The sequence below is a fragment of the Zalophus californianus genome, chromosome 17, assembly GCF_009762305.2.
Source record: "Zalophus californianus isolate mZalCal1 chromosome 17, mZalCal1.pri.v2, whole genome shotgun sequence".
NCBI lineage: Eukaryota > Metazoa > Chordata > Mammalia > Carnivora > Otariidae > Zalophus > Zalophus californianus.
The window spans coordinates 19,273,985-19,297,484 of NC_045611.1; the positions used below are offsets into that span (position 1 = coordinate 19,273,985).

Consider the following 23,500-nt stretch of genomic DNA (forward strand, 5'->3'; position numbering starts at 1 on the left):
GTAGGTATAATCCCAGGGTTATCTATGGACATCGAGAAAGCTCTCGGAAGAAAATATTCCAGACACGTTAACAGTGGCTCTGTCTTGATGACAGGATCATGACCCTTATTTTCTTCTTTATATTTTCTGTATTTTAAAGGTTTTCCACAGTGAACACATATTACTTTTCTACTAGGAAAAAGGTACCCAATGACGCATGCTATAAAAAGGAGCTGAAATGAGATTTGTTTCCCTTTAGGGTACCAGCTGAAGGGTGAGAATGTCTGGAAGAACTTGAGGAAGAAACTCAGGAAAGAAAAAAGCATGAAATAGGGTGAGGACAGAGGTGGGAGGTGGGCCTCTGGGCTACGGTGCCGGGAGGGGCCCATCCACCACGCAGGAGGCTGCGGCTTGTCTCAACCTTGGGAAAGCTAAGGCTGTGTCCTGGACCGTGAGCCACACTGCTGTTCCCCTCTCTTCTTGGGCTCATTTCCTGGGGCTTCCCAGAGGCTGAGCAGCTTAGGGAAACTGAGGCTGCCCTGAGGCACTCACCTAGCTCAGACCCCAATCCTGAGTTGACCCAGCTCAGTCCAGACAGAGTTCCTAAGGAACAGCTGGAAAGACTCCCCCAGCCCCTCATTTCAACTCACCCCAATTCCTTTCTTATGCCCTCTCCTTTCCCGACTTCCACATCAGCACAGACCCTGATGGTCCAGGCCTCTGGAAGCCCCTCCAGCCACCTCATGGGGAGTGAGACCTCCCTATCCCCTTCTCTACCCAAATCAAGAAACACCTCAGCTCATGATTTAACCCCTTGACGAGCCCGGGAGTGAGGAGAAGGAGTTTGCTTCCACGGGGACCTACTGTGCTCTAACCTGGTGACTACATTCTCCCTCACACCTGTGAGAAGCATTGTGGCCACCTCCTGCTCTCAGATGTGGAAACTGAGAGGAGGGGCCACTTGCTCTAAAGCCCCAGCAAGTAAGAGGAGACCAGATCTGTCTCCTAAAGCGAGAGATCTTTCCATCTTCTAGAAATAGAATTCCATTCATTCATTCATTCATTCATTCATTCATTCATTCTTAAACATTTATTGGCTCCTCTCTCTGTGCCTGGCTAGACTGTAGAAGGGCTCTGTGGGCAGGCGGAGGAGGGCCAATTCTGTCCTGAGGGCAATGGGGAGCCACTGAAGGGTGTTGAGCAGAGGATGGAAGTGTTCCCAGGTCAGTCACTTTGGTTGCCTTGTGGAGAATGCCTGGCAGCTGCCAGGTAGGTGCTGGCAAGGGGCGGTGGCCAGTATCACCGACGTGGCCCTGGCTCAGGTTTTCTCAGGGGAGAAAGAATGAAAAGAGTGAACGTGTATTGAGCACGCACCCAGAAGCCGGGTACTGTGCTTATTTAGTCCTCACAGTGACTTTAGGGGTAGGTCCCCGGGTACCCATTGTGCAGGTGACTCCCCTGAGGTACAGGGTGGTTAGACAACTTTCCCTGGGTCATACAGTAAGACGTGGAAGATGAAGGCCGTTTTGGATGCCTGGTTCTGTGGGGCCTGTGAGACCTCGAGGAGAGATGCCTGGGCGATCCCGGCCGAGGGTGACAGGTGGTGCCCGAAACTGGCAGGTGGCTGAGATGAAGCCAGGAGTGCGTGTAGAGAGAGGACCCGGGGCCAAGGGTTGGACTCTGAGGGACCTTGATATTCCTCTCCTCAGAGACTAGGAATCTACAAAGAAGTCTGAGAAGGAGCCGGCTGAGCGGTAGGAGAGAGACCAGGAGAGCCTTCGTCAGTGAAGCCAGGGGAAGGGGCTGTCTGGAGGACAGAAGGGTCCCCAGTGCCACCAGGCGGGAGCTTGTCGGCGCTCTGCTGCTTTGTCCTTCCCATAGCTATGCACAGTGTGCTTCCCTTCTCTTCCCTGGCCTCCTTCTGAGGCTCCTGGCACCCCCGTGCACCCTCCAGGAGGCGGGAAGAAGCTGTGGGGTGGGGGGCGTCAGTGCCTCTGGGCTCCCCATTGAGGCCCCAGGGAGGCGCCAAGGCAAGAGCTGAGAACATAAGTGGGGCAGGGAGGCGGGAGCCCCCCAAATGGGTACCCCTGGGGACAGGGATGCAGGGCTGCCACCAGTCAGCATGGGGCAGCAAAGGCCTGATGCCAAGCATGGCCTGGCTCTGACCTACTGTCACCCCACTAACTCCAGAGATCAGGGCCAGGACCTTGCTCACGTGGCACCAGCCCTGCGGCCTCCAGGCTCATCTCTCTCCTCCAGGCCAAGGTCGGCCTCTCAAACCTCAGCTTAGGGTTTACTGTGCGCCCCTCTCCCATGCTCTAAGTACCAGGCTTGGGCCCGGGAACTTTCAGGCTATTCAACAAGGTGCTTGGTTTTCCCAGTCTTTAATATGGGCTAGGGGCACCTGGCTGGCTCTTGATCTTGGGGGTGTGAGTTCGAGCCCCGCGTTGAGTGTAGAGATGACTTAAAAAAAAAAATACCAAAAAAATAAAATGGGCGAACACAGCCCTTGCATTGAGGAGGAAATGGGGTGGTTCCTTCCCTGGGCCGCGGAGCATCTTCTCTGGGTGAGATCCTGTGCTGGGCTATGGGCCCCACCGGCTGAGAGCTACATACAGGCCCTGCTTTCCCTGATGCAACCCAGCCGTCCCACGACAGGGGCACTGGTAGAAGTGTGGGTAAATGCCAAGCAAGTACAGGGGAGGGCAATTCAACCCTGCCTGGGCAGGATGAGGTGGCATTTTGAACTGGGTCTGGAAAGACAAGTAGGCTTTTGTCAGTTGGGGGACGTATGAGGAACGGCACTGTGGGCCTAGGAAGAGCATGTGCAAAGGTGTGGAGTGGGGGAGGAGTGTGAAGGAGGTGCTTGGGGACAAGCTGGAGGTGGGCAGGCTGGCTGTGCTGGGCCTGACCAGTGGCACCTTACGGTGCGGGGGTGGTGGTGGAGAGGGGGGCCCAGGCTCCTTACTGGGGGTGGGCATTCCCCAGGCAGGAGCCTTGCACTCCTCAAAGGTCAGGCTGGTGCTGCAAGCATAGGAACAAGTCAGGCCGGGTCTGGGCAGTGCTCCTGGCTGTCGTCTTGGGGAGTCCTCGGCCTCTGGGGACACTAGAGGGGACGGGGCTGGCTGGGCTTTCAGCACCTGCCTGATTCGTGCTGACTCTTCTCTTTAGCTTCCCTTGTTGGGCACTGAGGGCGACCCACTGGCCAGCTGCACCCTTCTTCCATTGAGGCCACTTGTCCCCTGCCATGTGATGTCCCTCTGTGTCTTGTTCAGAGGGCCAGCTTCCTGCTCTTCTTCTCCTAACAACATTGCCAGAGGAGCAACATCAGGTCTGCCGGGCCCCTGGGTCTTGAGTGAGTCTGCCGGACGGGGCCCTGGGCGCGTGGGGCGCCCCTGCTGCTGTTTGCCCGCAGCTTCAGCCTCCCTCAGGGGTGTGAGCACCAGCCCCTCTGAGGCAGTGCTGTGCAGTGGGGAGCCTGCAGGAACCCAGGTCGGGCTACCTGGGCTCAAATCTGGGGTCCGCCTGGCTGGGTGACCCTAGGGAGGTTCAGCACCCTGCTACAGTCTGAGTGTTTGTGGCCCCCTGCCCCCCAATTCATATATTGAAATCTGACCCCCCAAGGTGCTGCTAGTACGAGGTGAGGCCTTTGGGAGATGATTAGGTCGTGAGGGTGGAGCCCTCATAATGCGGATCAGTGCCCTCACAAAAGAGACCCTAGAGAGCTAGCTCGTCCCTTCTACTGCGTGAGCACACAGCGAGAGGGATGCAGGCCCTCACCAAGATACGAAATCTGCAGGGGCCTTGATCTCGGGAGTCCCCAGCCTCCAAGAACAGAGAAATACATTCTCTTGTTTACAAGCCACTCCGTTTCTGGTATGTCTGTTATAGCAGCCTGAACGCCCCAACCTCAACTTGCTTATCTGTAAATTGGGAAGGTAATAAAAAGTAGTCCAACCTCCAGGACCACGGTAAGGATTAAATGAGATTATGTGTGAAAAGTGCCCGGCGCACAGTGACGCCCCGACTGCCCAATTCCTCCCTGCCTCAGCTCCCCGGCTGCCGCTGTGGGGAGCCGTAATTGCTAAAAGGTGATCCCTTCCTCACCCAGTTAACTCTGGAAAGGGGAAGGAAGTAGCACAAAGCTGCTCGTTGATCAGGGCGTGTTGGGAGGGGGCTGTGGATTTCAGGCCTCCTGAGGTCCAGGCGGATGAGATCCAACCTAACCAGTTTTTACATTTTTCTTTTCTTTCTTTCTCTCAAGCTCTGCCTGTCCTGGAGAGGAAAGACTCCTAGGCCTTGCCATGGCTCTGGAGCCTCCAGATGGCTTCCCCTTCAGTGTGATGGTGACCTCCGGGCCTATGTAACCCTCCAACTCTGGGCAGAGGCCCCATCAGGCCTCAGGGCAGGTTTTTTTCCTGCTCTTGACAACCGTTTGGAAATTGAATGAATTGAGCTCCTTCTTGCTGCTTTTGGATAACGGGCCCCTTCTAAGTGTAAGACAGAGTGAGGTGGCTGCGTTCTGTAAAAAGTTCAGGCCTTCTGGCCAGACAGACACTTCCAGGACTGGTTGGCCCAAGAATTAGCCACCCGCCCTGTGTAAGGAAGATTCTCCTAATTGGGAAACTCTCCAATCAGTTCTGTGTGCACTTTGCAGGCTCTCTGGGGGTAGATTCATTCACTCATCATTCATGCCGTCATTTATCCATCCACTTATTCATACAGCCATCCCACCCCCCACCTATCCATCCCTCCACCTTCCTATCTAGCCATCTGTCCTCCCATCCCCCTCACCCATCCCTCTCTCCCTCCGTCCCTGCCTCCAGGCTGCAGCTGGACCAGACCCACACTGACCAAGGCTGGGGAGTAGCACCACACCCTCCCTTTGACCTTTGGCGTCACCCTTGGCAGACTCCGGGACCTCTCGGGCCCCTGAGAGCATTCTGGTGAGTGCCTCTGGTCTCTTCCTGACCCCGCTGCCCCACCCATGACAGGGCTGCCACCTCCCCCACCGTCCCCTGGGTGGCAGTCACAGACAGGAGGCCGGGCCCCGGGGCAGATGGCAACTCACAGTATCCTTGCTCGTACTCCCGATGGTGACGGCGGCGGTGGCGGTGGTGGTGGTGGTGGTGGCGGCGGTGGCGGTGGCGGTGACGCTGGAGCCGGGCCTGCCGGTCCCTGCGGATACTGCCCACGATGATGGTGATGCAGGAGAGGATGATGACCACACCTATGACTGCACTTGCCACCAGTACAGGAGACACAAGCAGGTGGCTGTGCTCCGAGCTCTCTGAGAACGTGGGGTAGAAATAGCTGGTGCGGTTGTACCGAGCTACTGCGAACAAAGAGAGAGAGGACACTGGCTCGGGGCTTCCTCCTCCAGCCCTGCTGCCCTGTGACTGATGTGTCGCTACATAAATGGAGGATAGTCTGGGTTCAGCCCCACGGACTGGGTCCTGCCTACCTGTGCGAGGGAGGAAGGGAGCAGTGCTTTGCTCTCCTGCCTCAGGAGCCTCCACTACTGGGGCTTGACCTCCCCTCCTCTCCTCTCCAGCTCTGGCCCGAGAGCTCAACTAACTCCCAGATAGGAAAAGAGAAACTCAGAGAGGGCAAGAGGCTTACCCAAGGTCACACAGCAAATCAGTGGCAGAGCTGAGGCTTGAACTGAAGACTCAGGACTAGACAGGGACTCTACTCTGCCAAGACTTGAGGTTGGAAGGTCAGCTTTACCAAGATCTTGGAAAGGGGTGGGTGATGGACCCAGGAGGGGGGGGTGTCAAAGTATGAGGACCAACTCTGTTGGCCTCTGACACTGGCTTTCTGATGGAAAGGGTGGGGTGAAACCTGCCCAGGGAGGTTCCAGGGAAATCAAATGGTAACTGACCCAGACATGTCAACAGGTTGGATCAGAGCAGAGAAGGCTTCCCAGAGTGGCTATACTAATATTAAAAAATATATAGACTTTAAAACAAAAAATGTCATTAGAGATAAAAGGGACATTTTATAATGACAAAAGGGGCAATCCATCAGGAAGTTGTAACAATTATAAACCTATATGCACCTAAGAACACAGCCCTAAGATGCAGGGAGCGAAGGCTGATGCACTGAAGGGAGAGACCAACCATGCAGCAGTAACAGTTCAAGACTTCAGGACCCCACTTTCAACAAGGTACGGAATTCGGTTTCATGTCTGCTTTTGACTGGTTGTGACTGCTTGAGTTTTTGAGGAAGTGCCAGCTTCTTTTTATTCCCTTGGCTCTCAGCTAGCTGCCCTAAGCTCCAGTTGTCCATTTTTCCTCAAGACCCACAGATGAAAGGTGGCAAAGGGAGGCGCTCCTCCTTGTCTCTCTCTGAGGCAAAAGAGATCTGTTTAAATTGTCCAATCTAACCTCAATTTAGGAGGACTCAAGTCCTTGGCTGTGGACACGAAGCACGCCTGCCACTCTTTCCTCAACTGAGACCAGTGGTAGATGTTACTAAGTGACAGTGGTCCTCACGGTGATTCCTCCTGGTCAGGAAATGGAGCTTTTGGCCCCACTCGTCTAGTGTGACCACAGCACCCTGTGCTTCTACTCTGGAGCCAGTAGCCAGGGCTTTGGCTGGGACTGGAGCTGAGCCATGGTGACCTGCTACCAGATTCTCTCTAGTATAGTCCAGACTGGCCAGCTGTCCAACCGATGTCACCCTTTTCCTCCTCACCAGGTAGCCTCTCACTTTGGAAGTCAAGGGCAGAGCTGGGGTGTGTCAGGGACATCAGCTCTCCTCAGAGAAGGCAGGAGTGTGGAGGGGTCCACACGGCCATCAGGGCTCTGGACTGTCCCGCTCGGTGTGTCCCTGCTGCTGCCATGGCTTGGGTCACATCGGTCACCCATGACTCAAGGCAGACGTGCTCCTGGAGAGCTGGCCCATCCAGGCTGCAGGTGCCCAGCATGGACACCTAGAGCTGGATGTGAGGGTGCATGCCTGTCCTGCTCAGCATGAGGTGCCGGCCCCTCAGGGTCACCTTGAAGAAGCCCCGGCCTCCGCTGTGTCGGCTGCAGACTAGAGCGCCGCCCCCCGGCAGTGCCCGTCTCATTATCAGCTGGGCGCAGGGATGGCCTCACCCGTGCCTGCAGATGGAGCCCATAGGCACCAGCGTCCACCTGCACAGCCAGTTGAGGGATTAATCTTCCAGGCACTGTGACCGGCAGAGGTAGGTGCTGATTTAAATTATGAGGGAAACTCTTGCAATTTCTAAACGCGGGGCCCATTTTATCAACCAGATATATATGACGGCAGAGAAACAACACGATGACAGCCCTCCTTCCCACCCCTCTGCCTCCCTGTCCCCCTACGCCAGCTGCAGCAAGGACAGAGGATAAAGCAAGCTTTGCCTCCATTCTGGACTTTCTTCCCAAGCTTCTTCTACAAAGGTGCCCACGGTCAAGAGGAAATTGTGCCTTACAGTACCAGCTCTTCCCTGAGAGGCCGCCCTCCCTCCACAGAGCAGCCTGAGTAGCTACCATCTCTGGGACACCTACTGTGTGTCCCACTCCATGCTTAGTACTCCTCACACACTTAATTCTCATGATGGCCTGAGATGGGATCCCCAATTTAACAGGTGGAGAAACTGAACCCTAGATAGGTTAAGTAACTTGCCCAAGGTCACGTAGCCCACAGAGAGGGAGCCGGGTCAGTGGGCAGCCTTAGGCCCACGCTCTTACCCTCGCTGCTATTCTGTGGCTACCAGGCACTAGGCTCTGTGGTGTTGGGTTTTTTTTTTTTTTTTTTTGGATCTTGATAAATTAAAACGTTCCTATCTCTAAAACGATGCTTGGCTTCTTCTGGATCACTTTATTGTAGTCAAAGCAGGCCATGACCTACGGCTTATGCAGGGTGGAGGCGTATCAACAGCTGAACATTGCTGATAAGACACCAGGATTCCGAAGAAGGGAGCCCGCGTGTGTCAGGAAGAGAGAGATTGTGGCAAGCAGGTATTCAGGGCTGAGGGGCAAACAGTTCAGGGCTGGGGGAGGGGACCCGTCTTCTGTGTATCCTCCATCTCTGCATCTGTTCCAGAGATGTGGTTGGGACTGTGGGGAGGGGCCCTGGGGCAATTTCTCCACAGAGGAACAATGTGAATACTAAGGTAGCTCTCATGGAGCATTTACCAGCACTGGTCAGGCTCTAGACCCTTTATGAGCACCAGGATCTCATTTAATCATCACAGCAACCTGAGAGGTAGGTGTTGTCTTTCCCTCCGATTTTACAGATGGGGAAGCTGAGGCACAGAGGTAGAAAAAGGGGTGGAGCCAAAATTTAGATCCAGCTTGTTCTATGCAATTCCCGAGCCTACACTCATATTCTCTCTGTTTCCACATGGGATGAGAGCCCCTGGGGGGCAGGACCCATGTCCTCTCTGTTTTGTCACTGGGTTTCTCCAGTGACTCGGGCCAGGCCAGCACAGAAAGGGAGCTTGGGAGCCATTTGAATCTCAAGGCGGGAAGTCAGGGATGGGTTACTCTGTGTGTTTGGGTGTGTGGGGGCGGGCTACGTCATTCTAACTCACCCACCAGCACTTCCTTCTGCTCATCCCTCACCCCACCATCCAGCCCAAATGCGGGATCCACAGATATTCACAAGCACTGACAGATTGTTGGAATGGAAGAGGTATCATTGTCTAGGGGAGTAGATCAGGTCTTAACTGAGGAGTCTGGGTCTGGGGTGGGCTCCAGATTGATGCTAAATCAGTCTGGCAAATTCCACCATAGGAGAACCTTGGGGCCCCCGTGAAGGCTTGGTGCGCCTGAGGAATCATGGGAGAGGCGGAGCAGCTGGTAGCGGCCAGACCCTGAGGGCTCTTGAACGTGGAATCAAGAGACTGTGCTTTATCTCCAGGGCAAAGAGAAACACATGGGTGAAGGAGTGTGGTCAGAGTGTTTTAGGAGAGCCCTCTGGCTGCAGACTGGGGAGCAGAGTGGGAAGTGGGGGACCAGGGAGGAGGCTGATGCCAGGGTCCACAGGAGCATGGAGTTGGGGTGGAGGAGGCTGAGGCCCATAGCCCCACACTGTGCAGAGCTGAGTACGGAGCCGGGCTCAGGTGAATGCACTTGATGGGCATAAGGCCACTGCAGAGCGTTCCTTTGCCTTTCTGCAAAGATGTGCTCCGAGCAGGCCTCAGGGACAGGCCTGATGCTTCCCTACTCTGCAGGTAGGGTCCCAAGGCCCCCTTTGGGGCTGGGGTGGTACCCAGGGCCATGGGCCACTGCTGTGCCAGGCGGAAGTCTCTGCCTCCAGACTTCGGGTCCCAGGCTGGGACTGGGAGCCACAGTGGAGTCAGAAAGCTCTACGTGACCCAGGCTTGCATGTGGGGCGGGGTCTTCTGGGGCCTGCTGCTTCTCCATGCAGATGCCTTTGTCACCCTCATTTATAGATAAGGATGCTGGCTCTTGGTGAGCTGAAGATTTGCCCTAGTGTTGTGGCAGATCTGGGATTTGAACCCAGGCATGTCTGATAATTCAAGAGAGCAGGATGTGGTGGGGGTGGAGGCAGGGGACCTGGGTTCTGTTTCTGGTTCCATCACTCACAAGCTGTGTGACCTTTGGCACGCCCCTGCCCTCTCTGGACCTGCTTGCACTCTGTCCAAACAGATACTTATTCTTGAACATTCCTCCTTCCAGGGTGGGTGAATGGGTCTGAGAGGGATGGGGAGGGGGTGGCATCTGGGTGCACCCAGTGGGTGTGAGGGGAGCTGACAAGATCCAGTCCTGTGTCAGGGGGATGAGGTCAGGGCTGGCTCTAGTCTGGGGAACATGCAGGGCAGGGAAACTGAGGCAGATGATCACTACCAAGTCCTTGTTGAGTGTAGCACGCAGGCAGCTCTCCAGTCCCTCTGTCTGGGTACAGGGCAGCGGTCTTTGCAGCCTGAAGCTCCCTGAGGAGTGTCGGCAAGGGAAGGGCATCGAGACACTGGAGGTGCTGAGCCAACATTTTTAGGCCCCTAGGCCTGCCCACTCCCTCGGAGAGGCTGGCTAGAAGGAAAAGGGGGGCCGTCGGCTCACATCTGACTGATGGCTCCTGTCACAGGAAAGTCTGAGGACACTTGTCACAGGTCCACTTCCCTGGCAAGTCTGGCCTCAGCAGTGCACTTCTTCCTACACTGCTGAGCCCACCAGGATGAGGCCAGTGAGGTCACTGGAGGGAATGTGGGGAAGATGATTCAGGTGCCATCTTCCCTCTGTTTGATGTTGGTTGGTCCCAGCCTCCTGGCAGGGATGTGCAGAGGGGCTGGGGCAGGGGACATGGCAGGGCAGGCTGACTTGCTTGGGCGTTTCTGGGTCTCCTCCTCTGTTTTTTAGGGTAGCCTCTCAGCCCACTTGCCGATACCCAACCTCTGGTTGCCAGGTGTCTCTGATGGAGAGATGTCGGAGTGCTGGGGGCTCGGAGTCAGGGATGTCCACAGGGTGGGGCTGGGTCTTGGAGGACAAACCAGCAACATCAGAGGAGGGAGGAAGGAGCACAGAGGGGTGAGGTCCCAGCAGAGCTCAGAAAAGGAGGTACTCCTTGGGTGAGGCTATAGGAAGGTCACCTTGATGGTAGTTAAACATTGGGATTATGGAGGTGAGGAAAAGGTGGCTTGGTGGTCAGGATTCTTCTTACAATGGGGATGCGTCTCTACAGGAAGTCAGCTAATGTCATGTCAAGATCCTGAAACATTTTACTTGGCCATTTGTGGCATTATAAGTGGGGTAGGTTATAGTGGAAAGGAGGGTTGTAATGTGAAGTCATCTATCAATCCTCTATAAATTCACTCAGCCAACCAATCATCCACCCTCCCATGTATTTACCTGGGCATCTATTCAGCATTCGCTTGATCATGCATCCATCCATATATTCAACCATCCATCCATCCACCCATCCACCCACTCACCAATACTCATTAAGTGCATATTCCATGCCTGGACATGTGCTAGACACTGGGAACATGATATGAATCAGACCATAATGAACCTCCCCAACTGTGGGAAGCAAGAGGTCCCACGCAGGTGCCCCAGTGCCGAGAGGAGAAGCTTGGGACACGATGGAGCTCACTGCTCTCCCTTCACACAGAGTAGCTCTGCTTCATCTGTTTTTACAGATCAGGCTTACCAGGGGAGTGCTCCACTGCCTAGTAGAGGATTCTCAACCACTGCATTAAAATATAACTGGAAAATCTAAGTGACTACCCATAGGCCTTTCATGATTCCATAAATATAAGATGAAAGTGATTTATTCCACTATTAGGATGCCACTTAAATAAACTCACCAAAATTAACTCATATGGACTATCACTTCTACATATCTAAATTCTGTAAGCTTACTGTTTTGTTATCATTTGCCAAGGTTTTATCTCTGGTTTGATGGATAATTTATTTATTGGCTGGCAAATTCACTGTAACAGTGTCACGAACTGCTTTTCCCTACTTCCACAGAGCAAATGGTGAACTGGCCAACATTACAGAAGCAAAGCCATGACAGAATTAGGCTTTCCACTTGAGCCCACACCAAACTGTCATTTTCTTGCTAGAATCATCACTGGCCCTGACCTCCTCATTTTCTCTCCTCTTTTGTCAACACCTGAAGTTGGCTCTTACGTTGTTTTCCACAAAATACACAGGTTTTTATAACACCAGCTGAGTCATGGTCAATGTTCAATGAGTAGGAAGTCATGTAATTGTGTTGGGAAGCAAATGCCGGGGTGCTGGCTTGGCCCACCCATCAGCTGGGGGGATTAGCTCCTACATCCCAGCTTGCATTATGAGACTCAAAATCATGGCTTGGAAAAATGACCATTTACAACAACATGGACTTTCTAGGAAGTTCATGAATAATTGATATATAACATGTTAAATTTATGAATGCTGCAAATTATCCTCAGCTATCCCACCACAAGCTGGTCCAGGCCTGAGCTCTGTACTTGGGCCACAGTATTCTCTTCCTCAAGTTTTGCTTTGGCCTTTTGCTTTCGTGGGTTCTGATTCTGGAAATGTTAGAGGTGATGGGACTTGGTCCCCTGCTCCACAAAGGTTCCCTCAGCTCCCAGAATTTATGAGGCCATCTGGGAAACCACCAGGGCAACAGTGTATTAAAAATAATGTCCCAGAAGTAGGCAGGGCTTCTGGGAATGCAAGAATGGTTTAAGACCAGGAAATCTATTAATATGTCATTTCCGTAGGTAGGATGAGAAAAACTAGTAGATGGGGCAAAGCCAGATACCTCTTGGCCATGATAAATCCTGGTGATCCTAACTGATTGTTAACATCACACTGAGCCATGGAGCTTTGGAATCATTTCTCACCATGGTTTGTGGTGGTTTGTGGAACATGGATTCCTAAAAATATCATGGGATGTCTAGAAAAGCCTTTTATCCCCTGAACCCCCAAGATTGCTTTGTAGCCCCTAGCGATCTTTGGACCCAAACCAGCTCCAGTACCAGGGCCTTTATTCACCAATATTCTGAGAAGGGTCACTCCTCAGCCACCTTCCGGGGCGGGGTGTGGGGGAAAGCCTAGAGATCTTCCACCAGCGCATCTTGTCCTAGGCTCTGGCTAAGTAAGACACTGACGGTCCTGGGTTCAAAGCCTAGCCCTGCTTCTTGCAGGCAGTGCCCTCTGAGCACTTCACCCCTCTGAACCTCTATCACTTCATCTATAAAATGGAAACAGCAATCTCTGCTATGAACTAATCAAAGCACACTGCCTAGCAGAATGCTTGGCACACAGTGTGTGCTCCGAATATGACAATGAAACCTTAAAATCTTAAAGATATCCCCTAGACAGAGATCTAAATGTGAAAGGCAAAGCAGTAAAGCTTCAAGAGGAAAGCACTGGAGAATGTGTTCATGACCTTGGGTTTCTTAAGCAGATACAAAAATACCATTAAAAAATTGATGTTTGACTCTATTAAAATAAAGATCTTTGGTAGGAATTTGGGCTTCAAGGTGGGCAGGGGGGTCAAGGAACTACACAGGCCTGAGATGTGAACAGGGTCAAGGCCGTGGCTGAAGTAAGCAAAAGGTTTTGAAAGACTTTCTTAATATATTCATCATTTGCAACCTGCCCCAGGACATTGGAACATGCTTCCCATGGAGGTTCATGTCTGTACAGGTGCCTGGAAGTGGTTAAGAGATCCCAAGACACAAAAGCGTCCTTCTTCACATCTTTGTGGAACAATCCACTTTTTCACAATTAGTTGTTTCCCTGTAAGGGGTTTGTTCTTTGCCAGATACCCAAGAGAGTAGCAGCACCGTCAAGTACAACAGTTCAATGTCAAACAGTATTAACAGAGTATAATACGTCTTGTGATGATACAAGAAAACTAATTTTGCAACCTAGGCCTCATGTTCAATGAGGGGACATAAAACAGCATTTCTTCAAACAAGTGATAAGTAAAAAGCCCCGCAGGATTCCTTTTCAGTTGGAAAAAATGCAAGTCTTAGCAGCAGCTGACAGGAAATGTGCGATATCTACCCGGCCTGTCTTTTGATGATGACTCACATGACCAGTGCCTTTGGCGCCTCTGATTACCTATGTTTCAATATTCCTGTGCCTTTAGTATCTCCATCCTGCAGCGATTTCTGCAGTAGAACTATGGTCCTTGGGTGCTGAACCAACCCTACAAACAGACCCTCGTTCTGTTTTTATGATATGTTTTTGCTTTCTGTTTTCCGTCAAAGCCAGTGCTGAACAAAGGGAAAACACCGTGTGCACCTTTCTCCTCTTACACGTGTTCATCACCTTGCCATCCCTGTGCCTCTTGTAATAAGACAATAGCGTAGAGCTGGGCCTCTCGTTCTTGTGCACTTAAAAATAAATCCTACTGTGAGAGAAATGCTGGATGTGCTAGGACTGAGCAGGAATTGAGATTGAAATGATGGGTAAACGTGCGTTAAACCCTACACTGAACTTCCGCCCCGATTGTGGTGACACTTAAGTTCAGTGTTTTTATTTAATACTCAATATAATTTATATTTTAAAAGCATTCAAAGAACACTCCACAGGTTTTTGAATATACAAATCCTGTTATAAATTACATAGTGTCTGAGAATTTGATACTCATGTTGTTTTAGATAATTGGATTTTACGCTCGGTAGATGAGCCAGTGCACCGGATCGAGCAGCTGTCTTTTATCACCCTGCTCCCTCCCGGGGGTGGCGTTGGGGGGCGGGGGGGGGGGTGCCCAGGGCCGTGGTTCCCACCGCTTAGGGAGTGGCGGTGACCCACGGGGTGCACGGACCATAGCTACGTGACAGTCCTGAAACTGTCGGAACCGCTGTCAATACTTTAAAATGTTGGAGGTAACTTTTTACCTCGAAAAAAAGAAAGGAGATTTTTGAAAAAATTTCAGTTATTCCATGAGCAACCCTTTATATTTCATTGAACTGAAAACGTGAAATTTCAAAAATAGAAGCTCTTTAATAAGGCTGCCATTCAACTTAAGAGGGGCCCGCCCTGGCTTTTACGATTATAAAATTGTATTCTCGCTGTTTTTATTGCACCACCCCCAATCCTCACCCTTACCGTCATTCCTGGGGGAGACAAGTATCATCCAGGGGCTGAAGAGCCTGGGGTCTGGGCAGAGAAAGCTCTGGAATGACTGTCTCTAGCAAGGCCTAGCGATCACCTGCAGACCTGGAGTCCAGGTGTGGGCCGGTGGGCAGAGGGAGTAGCCCCTAGAAGCTGACCGTTAGGGGACTGATGGAGGACACAGTGTTTAAAAGCAGAAAGAAGTGAATAAAGAGGACTCTGGGAGCTGAAGTGTACTCGAGCTCCCAGAGGGGTCAGTGTGGCCAGTGCCCTGGGCTTAGATCCAGAAGCCCTGCTTTTGAATCCTGTCTCCTCCTCTGGTGGGTCCCAGGGCATGTGACTTGTCTCTCTTGGGGCCTCTCTCTTCTCTCTGGAAAGCAAGCAGGCCTGCCCACTTCTGCAGTGACGTCATAGAACAACCAGTTTTTCCCAGTCACCCTGGGCACAGTTCCAGGTGCAGGCAGAGCTGAATTTCGGGGTAGCTAATCTAGGGTAGCTCTTGGCAGAGATGCCAGTGTCCTTACACATTCCTGTTTGCAGGAAAATCCACCTCCTCTCCTCTCAGTGCACTTGGCTTTGGGATGGCACAGGAGACAACTCTGAGGATCGTGCTTTCCTTGGCAAGATTTCTAGATACAGAAACCATTGCCCCCTCCACCAACCCGGGGCTCAGTTTCTAGAGTTTTCCTTTTCCCACATTCCCTGGTTGTGGCAGAAGAGGCTGGACAGTGGTCCAAGTGATGACGACAGTGTCTTGGTCCAGGGGGCAAGATGGAGTCAGATTTGAAGGTGAATCCACTAAATGGAGTTGGCAGTGGATGAGATGGAGAGCAGTAAAAACTGACAAAGTTCGGGGCCTGAGCACAAGGAAGGACTGAGCTGTCATTTAGTGAGATGGGGAGGATGATGGGCAGGTTTGGTGGGGGACCGCGAGTCAAGATTTAACGTCTTGACCTGTTACACCTGAGATGCTCTAGAGACCCTGAGTGGACATCTGAGTGGACATACATCTGAGTGGGGCAGACGGTTGGATATGTGAGTCTGGAGCTCAGGGAGAGTCTGGAGCTGGAGATGTAAATTTGGGGGCTGTCAGCGTATGGGTGTCACTCGATGCCATGAGGCTGGATGACATCACCCAGGGAGCTCACTGCCGGGTGGGGGGGAGGTGGTGGGCAGTGAAATGCAAGAACCCTGCCACCTGGGAGTGCACTGCAAAAGCTGGGGGGGGGGGGTACTGCCGCCATTACAGGTTTCCCCCACTGTCTGAAAGTAGAGCGTTCCCACGAAACCTTTCGTAAGCCAAAATGGTGTAAAGTGAAGAAGTGATTATCAGCAATTTATTTGGAAAACAGTTCTAGCATTCCCAGACCCCAAAAATAACCTCACTTAGGCTTTTCTGATACCTTAGGCTACATCTTGCTAACAGATGCACAGAATTAACCGAGATAAGGCCCAGATGCTCACAGACACATTTTCAGGCTCTGGTGGCTGGATGTGGAGATGCTGCTGGGCGTGGTTTTGGGGGAAGGAGCTTGGTGGGGTTGCTCTTGCTGCCTGGGGTGTCAGCTGCCTCTATTATAATGGCTGGCTTCGAAACAAATGCTGAACAGTCTTTACTTTTTTGCAAAAGCAAAATCGTCTTCCGATCTCTTCTGGCTAGTGGAAAGAGGTACTAACATAGCTCTTAACGTGGAAGCGGAGTGGCGTAGCTCAAACGTTCAAAAACTGGCGAACACCTGTAGTATTACATGAGGCGTTCAAGCTGAAGTGGATACCTTCCTGCCAGGGACCCTAATATAAAATGTGCACTTACAAGTAAGATTAGTGATCGGATGCTGAGCAGCGGCTCTAGTCAGACTCTGCTAGACCAGAGAACTCTGAGGACGGGCAGCCAAGACATTCGTGGGGCCCTGAAGTCCTGCTGCAGACTGGACTCTCCATCCAAGGGGTGGGGATGAAGGGGTGGGCTTGACTCCACCCTTGTCCGTTTGGCCATCTGTGGTTTAGCTAAAATGGAGCCCCCAAAAGACTCACCTGGGGTATATCCCTGGCCCCATCTTTTTCTTCCTGTGTCACCTAGACTAGCTTCTGCATGTCCTTGACGCTCAGCTTTTTCACGTGTGGAAGGGGCACACCCATCCTTCTCTTGCAGGGTTGCTTTAAGGAAACCATGTGAAGAGATGATCCTAAGGCCTTGTAAGCCCGTGACCTGTGATACCTCGTTGGATCCTTGCAGCAGCCCTTTGAGGGGGAGCCTTTTATTCACTCTCATTTCACAGATGAGAAACCTGAGATTCAGAGAAAAATGTCTAGCTGAAGTCACTTCTTCTATTCCCTTGCCCACTCCAAAGTCAGACCACAGCAAGGAATGAACAAGGGTTTCTTTCATTCCACAGGCCAGCGATCATTGGGTAGTGCTCGCTTGTGTTTGAGAGAGCCTGAGATGGCATGGAGGCTCAGTAGGAAAGAGGGCGGCAGTTGATTAACAGTATCTGCTCTGGGCACAGGAGTGGCGAATGTTGAATGTGTCCCATCATTTGCGTTCCTTGCCCTCAAGTCCTTCCTTCTGTTGATAGCTAAGTCTCTGCAGAGGTCACTGTTACAATGAGCAGAGCAGAAAACAGTAGTATCTGGTCTGAACCCCAAACTTCCCTCCGAAGTCCCCGTGTGTCTCCATTTCCCTGCTCTGTCACTAAAGATGTGGGGAATACTAAGCTGTGTAGCGAGGAGGTGGTCAGGAGGATGGCACTTTCAAGGTTTTTGAGGATCTTCTCAGTGCCTGGCACCAACTTTGATTCTCCTTGTGGAGCATGTTAAATCTGACATCACACCAAAAGGCTGGTATGACTATTTCCATTTTATAGAGGAGCAAATTGGAACTTCTAGATGTTAAGTAGCTTGCTCCAGGTAGCACAGCTGCTAAGAGTCAGCACTAGGTCGGACACGAACCCAAGCACTGTCTACCACATAACACTGATTCTGAGGGAGACCCAAGCCCGGCCAGAGGCTCGGCCAGACTGTATTTCCTGCCAGCCTGTGGACAGCCCAAGAGCTTAGCAGAGACAAAGTCCAGCTGACTTCTCTGTGGATCAGCAGATGCTACCTTCCCTGGCTCCTTCCTGCTGTGATACAGGCTCAGTCTCTCTTGGGTCCCCAAAACCCCTCCTCCCCCAGATCTGTTCCCCACGGCCAGAGGAAGGCAGGCCACCCCCATGTCACAGGGAACTCCATGGAACTGCCATCTGCCAGTGGCTAAGAGGTTATGAAGCATCTGTTCTTGGAGCCTGGGTTCTGGGGGAATCCTGGGCCACTCTGCCCAGCTGGGGCCAGATGGAGAAGGCTCCTCTGTCTCCGGCTTTCCTTGGGAGCCAGGCTGGTCCTCCTCCACCTCCCTCATGGCTTAAGGCTGGAAAATGGCTCACTGGCCTGGCACTTGCAGGCAGAAGACCCAACTTCCCACTTGCAGTGGCCAAAGCCCTCTGGGCTTCCCCTTGCCTGTTCTTGCCTCTGCCCTCTCTGCCTTCAGTCTTCTCACCTGCAGAACTCGGGGGAGGGGCTGTCACTGGGGGGCAAGGGATGAGCTGCAGTGCCTGAAAGGTGAGATGGGGGCAGGGGCAGGGGAGGGATGCCGTGTTGTGGGCCGTGCCTGGGAGGAGTCGGCCCAGCCTGGTCTGGTTAATGCCTGCATGACTCCCAAGAAGCCAATGGACAACCCTGCTTCCCCCAGTGTCTGAAGCTGTGGAAACCAGGCAGACCCCTGCCCATTGCCTGGCTCTTCCCCTACATTGGCTACCCTTCCCCGCTCACTCTCCCCGGCCCCCTGAGCTCTGACTCCTAGGAGTGGGGTCTTGCTTGGGAAATGCTGGGGTTTGTTTTTCCTTCTGGGGCCCTTCCCCCGCCACCTTCTCAATTGGCAGGGGGTAGGGGTGTGGAAACCTAAATGGGAACAAGCTATGGCTCCTACCTTAAGTTTTCCAGGTTTTAATGGGCTTTGGTATCTTCCTATGTACTGGGATAGATAATTTTGTGAGCTAAGAAGGTTAAGGCAATTTCATTAGATGTCTAAATTCACAGTACAGGAAAGGAGGTGTTAAAAAAAAAAGAGGGTGTGTGTCCATGTCAGGGCCCTCCTGGGATTTCGGGTTTCATTCTTTAGAATGTTCCCGTGTCAGGTGTTTTTAGGATGTCTGGAGTTCCGTGGTTCTGCGTCCCTTGCACAACTTGTGTGAGGGTCTCTGGTCTGTGAGCTGAGGAGGCTGCCCACAAGGCATCTGCTTCGACTTGATTCATTTACTTGTCCAGTTGTTCAATGCACATTTACTGAGGCAGTGATTTCCAGGTTGAATCTGAAGCATGGCCCAGATGGGGGCAAAGCCTGAATGGCAATCTGACGGCCCAATTTGGAAACCCCTGGGTCTCCTCAGGCAGTTGATGGGTGTGTTGGAGGGGAACTGAGGGTCCCTCCCAGATTTTTGGCCCGAGGGACTGAGTCAATGGTAGTGCCCTAAAGCAACAGAGCAAAATCAAGGCAAGCCAGCTTGGAACGAAGAGCTGTGTCTGGGACAGGCTGAATTTGAGGTGCAGGGGTGCGGGCTGCCCAGGGAAGACAGGCAGGAGAAGACAGAAGAAGGAATCTGAAGGCAGGCAGAAACTGGGTGGGAGAGAGAGCCTTGGTAGCTGCCGGCCTAGAAGCTGCAGCTGAGAGCAGAGTGAGGATGAGAAGATCTGGAGTGTTCGGAGGGGGAAGTCCAGGGTGGGGTTCGAGGCCCGGGGACACCAGCGGCAGAACAAGCGTGGCAAGAATCCATCCTCCCCCCCTGCCAAGGGACACCACCCATGGGTAGTCAGAGGCCCAGATGCCCAGAAGGGCTGAAGGAGAACCCAGAGGGCTCAGAGTCAGGGAACCCAAAGGAGGAGTCCTCCAGAAAAAGCTGAAGTGACCAACAAGGAGATCTGGAAGCTGGATTTAGTGACACAGAAGTGGATGGGATGTGGGGTGGGGGTACACAAACCAGACTGAAGTAGGCTGGGGTCGCTGAAAGGGGGGGACAGTGAATACTTCTTAGACATGTTTGGAGAAAAGGGAAGGAGTCAGACTGGAAAACGTGAGAAGAATCTGGCAGAGGAGGAGAGGGAGGATGGAGGAAGGGGTGGGTCTGCACAGCCCCACGGTACTTGGCCTACCATTGCCAGGGACTGCTCCTGCAATGAAATCTGAGCCGATCCCCACCTATATGTAGACGTAAGCACAGCTGCTCTGGCTGAGGCAGTGGGCAGTGAGGGGCCGAGGGCTGTGCCCACCCATGCCCCCCCCCTTGCCTTCCCTGGAGCCTCCCAGCAGCCGCGAGCTCCTGGAGCCCCCTGGCCTCAGACCACCCCTTCATCTTAGAGAGGAGGCCTGGCTGCCTAAAGCCACAGAGCCAAGCTGGTGGCAGAGTCAGGAGCTGCAGCTGCTCCCCCACCTACCGCCTCCAGCTCCTCATCCACAGTGTTTGACTATACGTGTATTCATTCAACAAACATTTATTGAGTGCGCACTGCATGCCAGGCACTGGGCCTGTAGGGGGAGGGGCGGCTGTGTAGGAACCGCTTCTGAACAGCCCAGAATATCCACGACCATATCCTAGTATCCTCAGGGGGTGGGTATGCAGAGGGCTGTCCTGTGCTGATGGCCTCTATTTGTGTAGACAGGGCTTCACAGGGCCTGGCTTGGCCCCAGAAAGTTCTAGAAAGCCCTCTACACTGAGCAGCCCAGTTTTACCCTTTACCAGCCTTCTCCATTCCCAGCTGCTCGAGGGGGTGAGGACATAACCATTCCAGCCCTCTGTGGGGCAGGTGTTCCTGGACGGGCAGCCTTCTCACCTGGCCTGGGGCTTGGGCTTCAATTTCTTGATTATGCCGCAGCAGCGGTGACAACAGTAACAAGACCTTACCGAGCTTGTACCGATTCCCCCTTGACACCGCTCTGGTGATGGTGAATCCCGCCGTTGCCATATTCCCCAGGGCATGCCTGGTGACGGTCCCACCCAGACCGGATAGGCCAGTGTCCTCTACCTGCCCACAGCAGCAGCCCCTTGGTGTTCAAAGATTCAACAGCTGAGGTTTCGACTATTTGGAAGAGAGGACCCCAACTCCAAGATGTGTAACATGTAACCAATGGTACACGTTTGAATAGACATTGGTGATTGGGGGTGAGGGATTTGCTAGAGTGAGCATGCGAGAGGGGAGATGACAAATAGATAAGGGGGGGATAAGGCAGGGTCCTTGATTTCACACAGATTCATAGTCCTGAGACATCAAGGAGAAGGGATGTCCTCCCAAACTGCACCAAGTGATGGTGGTTTTGGGGGGCACAGGAGATACCATGAGAGAAAGCAAGTGGCTGCCATGAGGACAGGTGAAGGGGACCCTGGGGTGAGTGGCGCTGGTGGAGACTAGGGGAGTAAGCCAGAGGGGGCTGTAGCCTTCAGCCCCAGGGGTACACCTGATTGAGCCCATCACCTGGACTTATGGACATCAGGGAGCCATGAGAAGAATGTTATGGGCAAAATCACCGCAAGGCTTCATTAGATGAAATGAATTAGTAAATGCGGGGCTTCATGGTGGGGATACTGCAGGGAGGGTTTCCTTAGGACAGTGGACTCTGACGAGTTATGTTCTGTGGAGCACCAATCCTGTGAGACATTCCTTGTGGTCAGTTAAATTTGGGAAGGCCATTGGGCTTTCTCTTCCCTATGGCAGCCTCACAACACCCATCACCACATTAAAGGCTCTGAAAAGTCCTGTGGTCACAAAAACTACTTAACTTGTCTCACTCAGCACTTCCCACATTCATTTGGCCATGGAATTAAAAAAACAAAAAAGTAATCCCATTAATATCCCTCAGAGGAAACCCGCCCCACACTTTGGGAAGTGCTGATACAGACAGACGGAGGGACAGGTAAAAAGGGGGATGTCTCTTGCTGATGTCAGGGGTCTTCTGTGTCCTCGCCCCCCCCCGCCCCCCTGCCCGTCATAGCACCTCAGTCTCTCATCAGACCCTTGGAGCTCTCTGGCCAAACATCCTAGAAACATTCTCTGCAACCCTGACTCCAAGCCCAGCCCTTGCCTGGCCCTGAGCCATGGAGGATGTGGGGAGGAGACTTACAGGGACAGGGACGTTTGAAGGACATGTAATCCTTGGAGCAGAACAGCGGAGCCAGCCTGCCCACGTGCAGAGTCCTGACTTCGTGTGAAGAAGGATCCGCCGCTCACCTGCAGAGACACAAACAAGCAGATGATGATGGGGACACCCACACAGCACCCCCGACCCCCAGGACACTCACGTCCCTGGGTTGTCCACCTCTGGCAAAAAGGTGGGGACTTTGATAGCATGTGCCCACTCTGGGCATGGAAGGGGCTGGGGGGGCTCTGGGTTGCGGAGTATGGGGGTTCTGGGGCAGGGGTGGGGCAAAAGCATGTTGGGGTCTCAGTGATGGGTGGAGGGGGGAAAAAATCTCCTCTGGGTGGACCCCTGAACAGGAATGAGAAATCCCCTGGAGTTCTCCTGTCTAATGTACCTGTGAGATCCCACTGCTTGAGACAACTGCAAGGGACCATGGCATTCTGAGCATCTTATAACTGGAAGGACCCTTAAAGACCAGCCCAAGGTCCTCATATCACAGAAGGGGAACAGACCTGCAAAGGGTGAGGAACTGGTTCAAGGTCCCAGAGCTGGCTTTGGAAGGGTGTTTAGAGTTGCTTAACTGAAACATTATTATTACTGTTATCCCAACACCTTTAAGGGGATGATGCTTTTTTCATTCTCATTTTATAAATAAGGAAGTTGAGGCTCAGAGAGAGGTAATGTAGCTCGTCTAAGGTCACACAGCTTCTAATTACAGGCGGGGACTAGAACCTGGGTCTTTTTGACTCCAAAGCCCCCCCTGTCAGCCAGCACACACTTAGAACGCACCTAATAAAGGCCAAGAGAATGAAAATGTCTCTTCCCCAATCTCCCTTGCCCCCCACGTGAACTTGGTGTGATACTGGAATGTCTTTGTAGAAAGAGAGCACCAGGTCACTCTAATACCAATTTGCGAGAGAGGAAACATTTTTAAAAAGTAACCCAGCCTCCCATGCTGCTAAAGATCTGAATTGGTTCGGTCTCTCCTGAGCTCCAAGTGACATGAAGCTGTATGAACAGCAGGGAGATATGATTCTTATTTTCTAGGGAGTGTGGTCACTAGACTTGCAGAAACCAAACTGTACCTTTGGGGGTTGCTGAGCAGGGACTCTGAATGTAGATTTCAGTAGGCTCTTGCAGGAGAAAGATTGTAGCCAGAAGCCAACAGGCAAAGAGCCTGGCCCCTCCAGGTCCCAGGAGGCGGCTGACCTACCTGATTCTGGGGATGACACTGTGGACAGAACTTTTGCTTAAGAGGTGGGTCCAGAAGTTCCCATCCTTGTCTCCCACAGAGATCCTTTTTATTATATATATATTTTTTCCTCCAATGGGAGCCACGTTTTGATGGAGACCATTGGTCAAATTGCACTGATTAATAATATTTTTTTCTGTTTAATAAATGAATCAAAGACTTATCTTTGGAGGGCCTGAGCTCAGAAGTCCAATCCCTCTGCTGTGACTTTGGGCAAAGCACTTCACCTCTCTGAGCTGCAGTGTCCTCAGGGGAAAGCAGGGTAAGGCCCTTCACCGGCTTCAAGGATGAGGGGTATGTACCTCATGTTCATTCTGCTGTCTGAGGGGATGGGAGGGAGGGAGCCATTGCTGCTCCCTGACCCTGGAATCCCGTTTTCCAGATGGCTCCTTCCAGCTCAGCCTTCTGGGTGTGAACCCCATGCTGGTCTGATGCCCACTCCCAGTCCCCACAGAAACCAACAAGAGTTTTGATGGGGGAAGTGAGGGTAGGATGTGATCTCCCAAGGCTTAGTAGAGAAGTCTCTCTGCTGTGACAGGCTGCTTGGGGAGCTGTGATTTC

General features: G+C 52.5%; 1 protein-coding gene and 2 long non-coding RNA genes across 4 annotated transcripts in view; 2 read left to right on the forward strand and 1 right to left on the reverse strand.

The window, feature by feature from the left end:
• The window catches only part of LOC113936485 (protein BEAN1), a 34,516-nt gene that overhangs the window by 2,869 nt on the left and 8,147 nt on the right, over positions 1–23,500 (reverse strand). Inside the window, exons 2-3 of one of the 2 annotated variants that reach the window (XM_027619751.2) lie at positions 21,670–21,776; positions 5,051–5,311 (exon numbers count right to left, since the gene is read on the reverse strand). In XM_027619751.2, coding sequence (XP_027475552.1) covers positions 5,051–5,311; positions 21,670–21,694 — 286 coding nt within the window. In that variant the 5' untranslated portion in view covers positions 21,695–21,776. Of the gene's footprint in view, positions 1–5,050; positions 5,315–21,669; positions 21,777–23,500 lie in introns of both variants that reach the window. The other variant, XM_027619750.2, reaches the window with a different exon arrangement.
• On the forward strand, positions 237–4,974 carry LOC113936492. Its single transcript, XR_003524273.1, has 3 exons — positions 237–313; positions 3,151–3,310; positions 4,244–4,974. It is a non-coding gene; the product is annotated as an uncharacterized LOC113936492 (long non-coding RNA).
• Positions 5,180–7,732, forward strand: LOC113936491. The gene is made up of 3 exons (XR_003524272.2): positions 5,180–5,249; positions 6,046–6,148; positions 6,682–7,732. It is a non-coding gene; the product is annotated as an uncharacterized LOC113936491 (long non-coding RNA).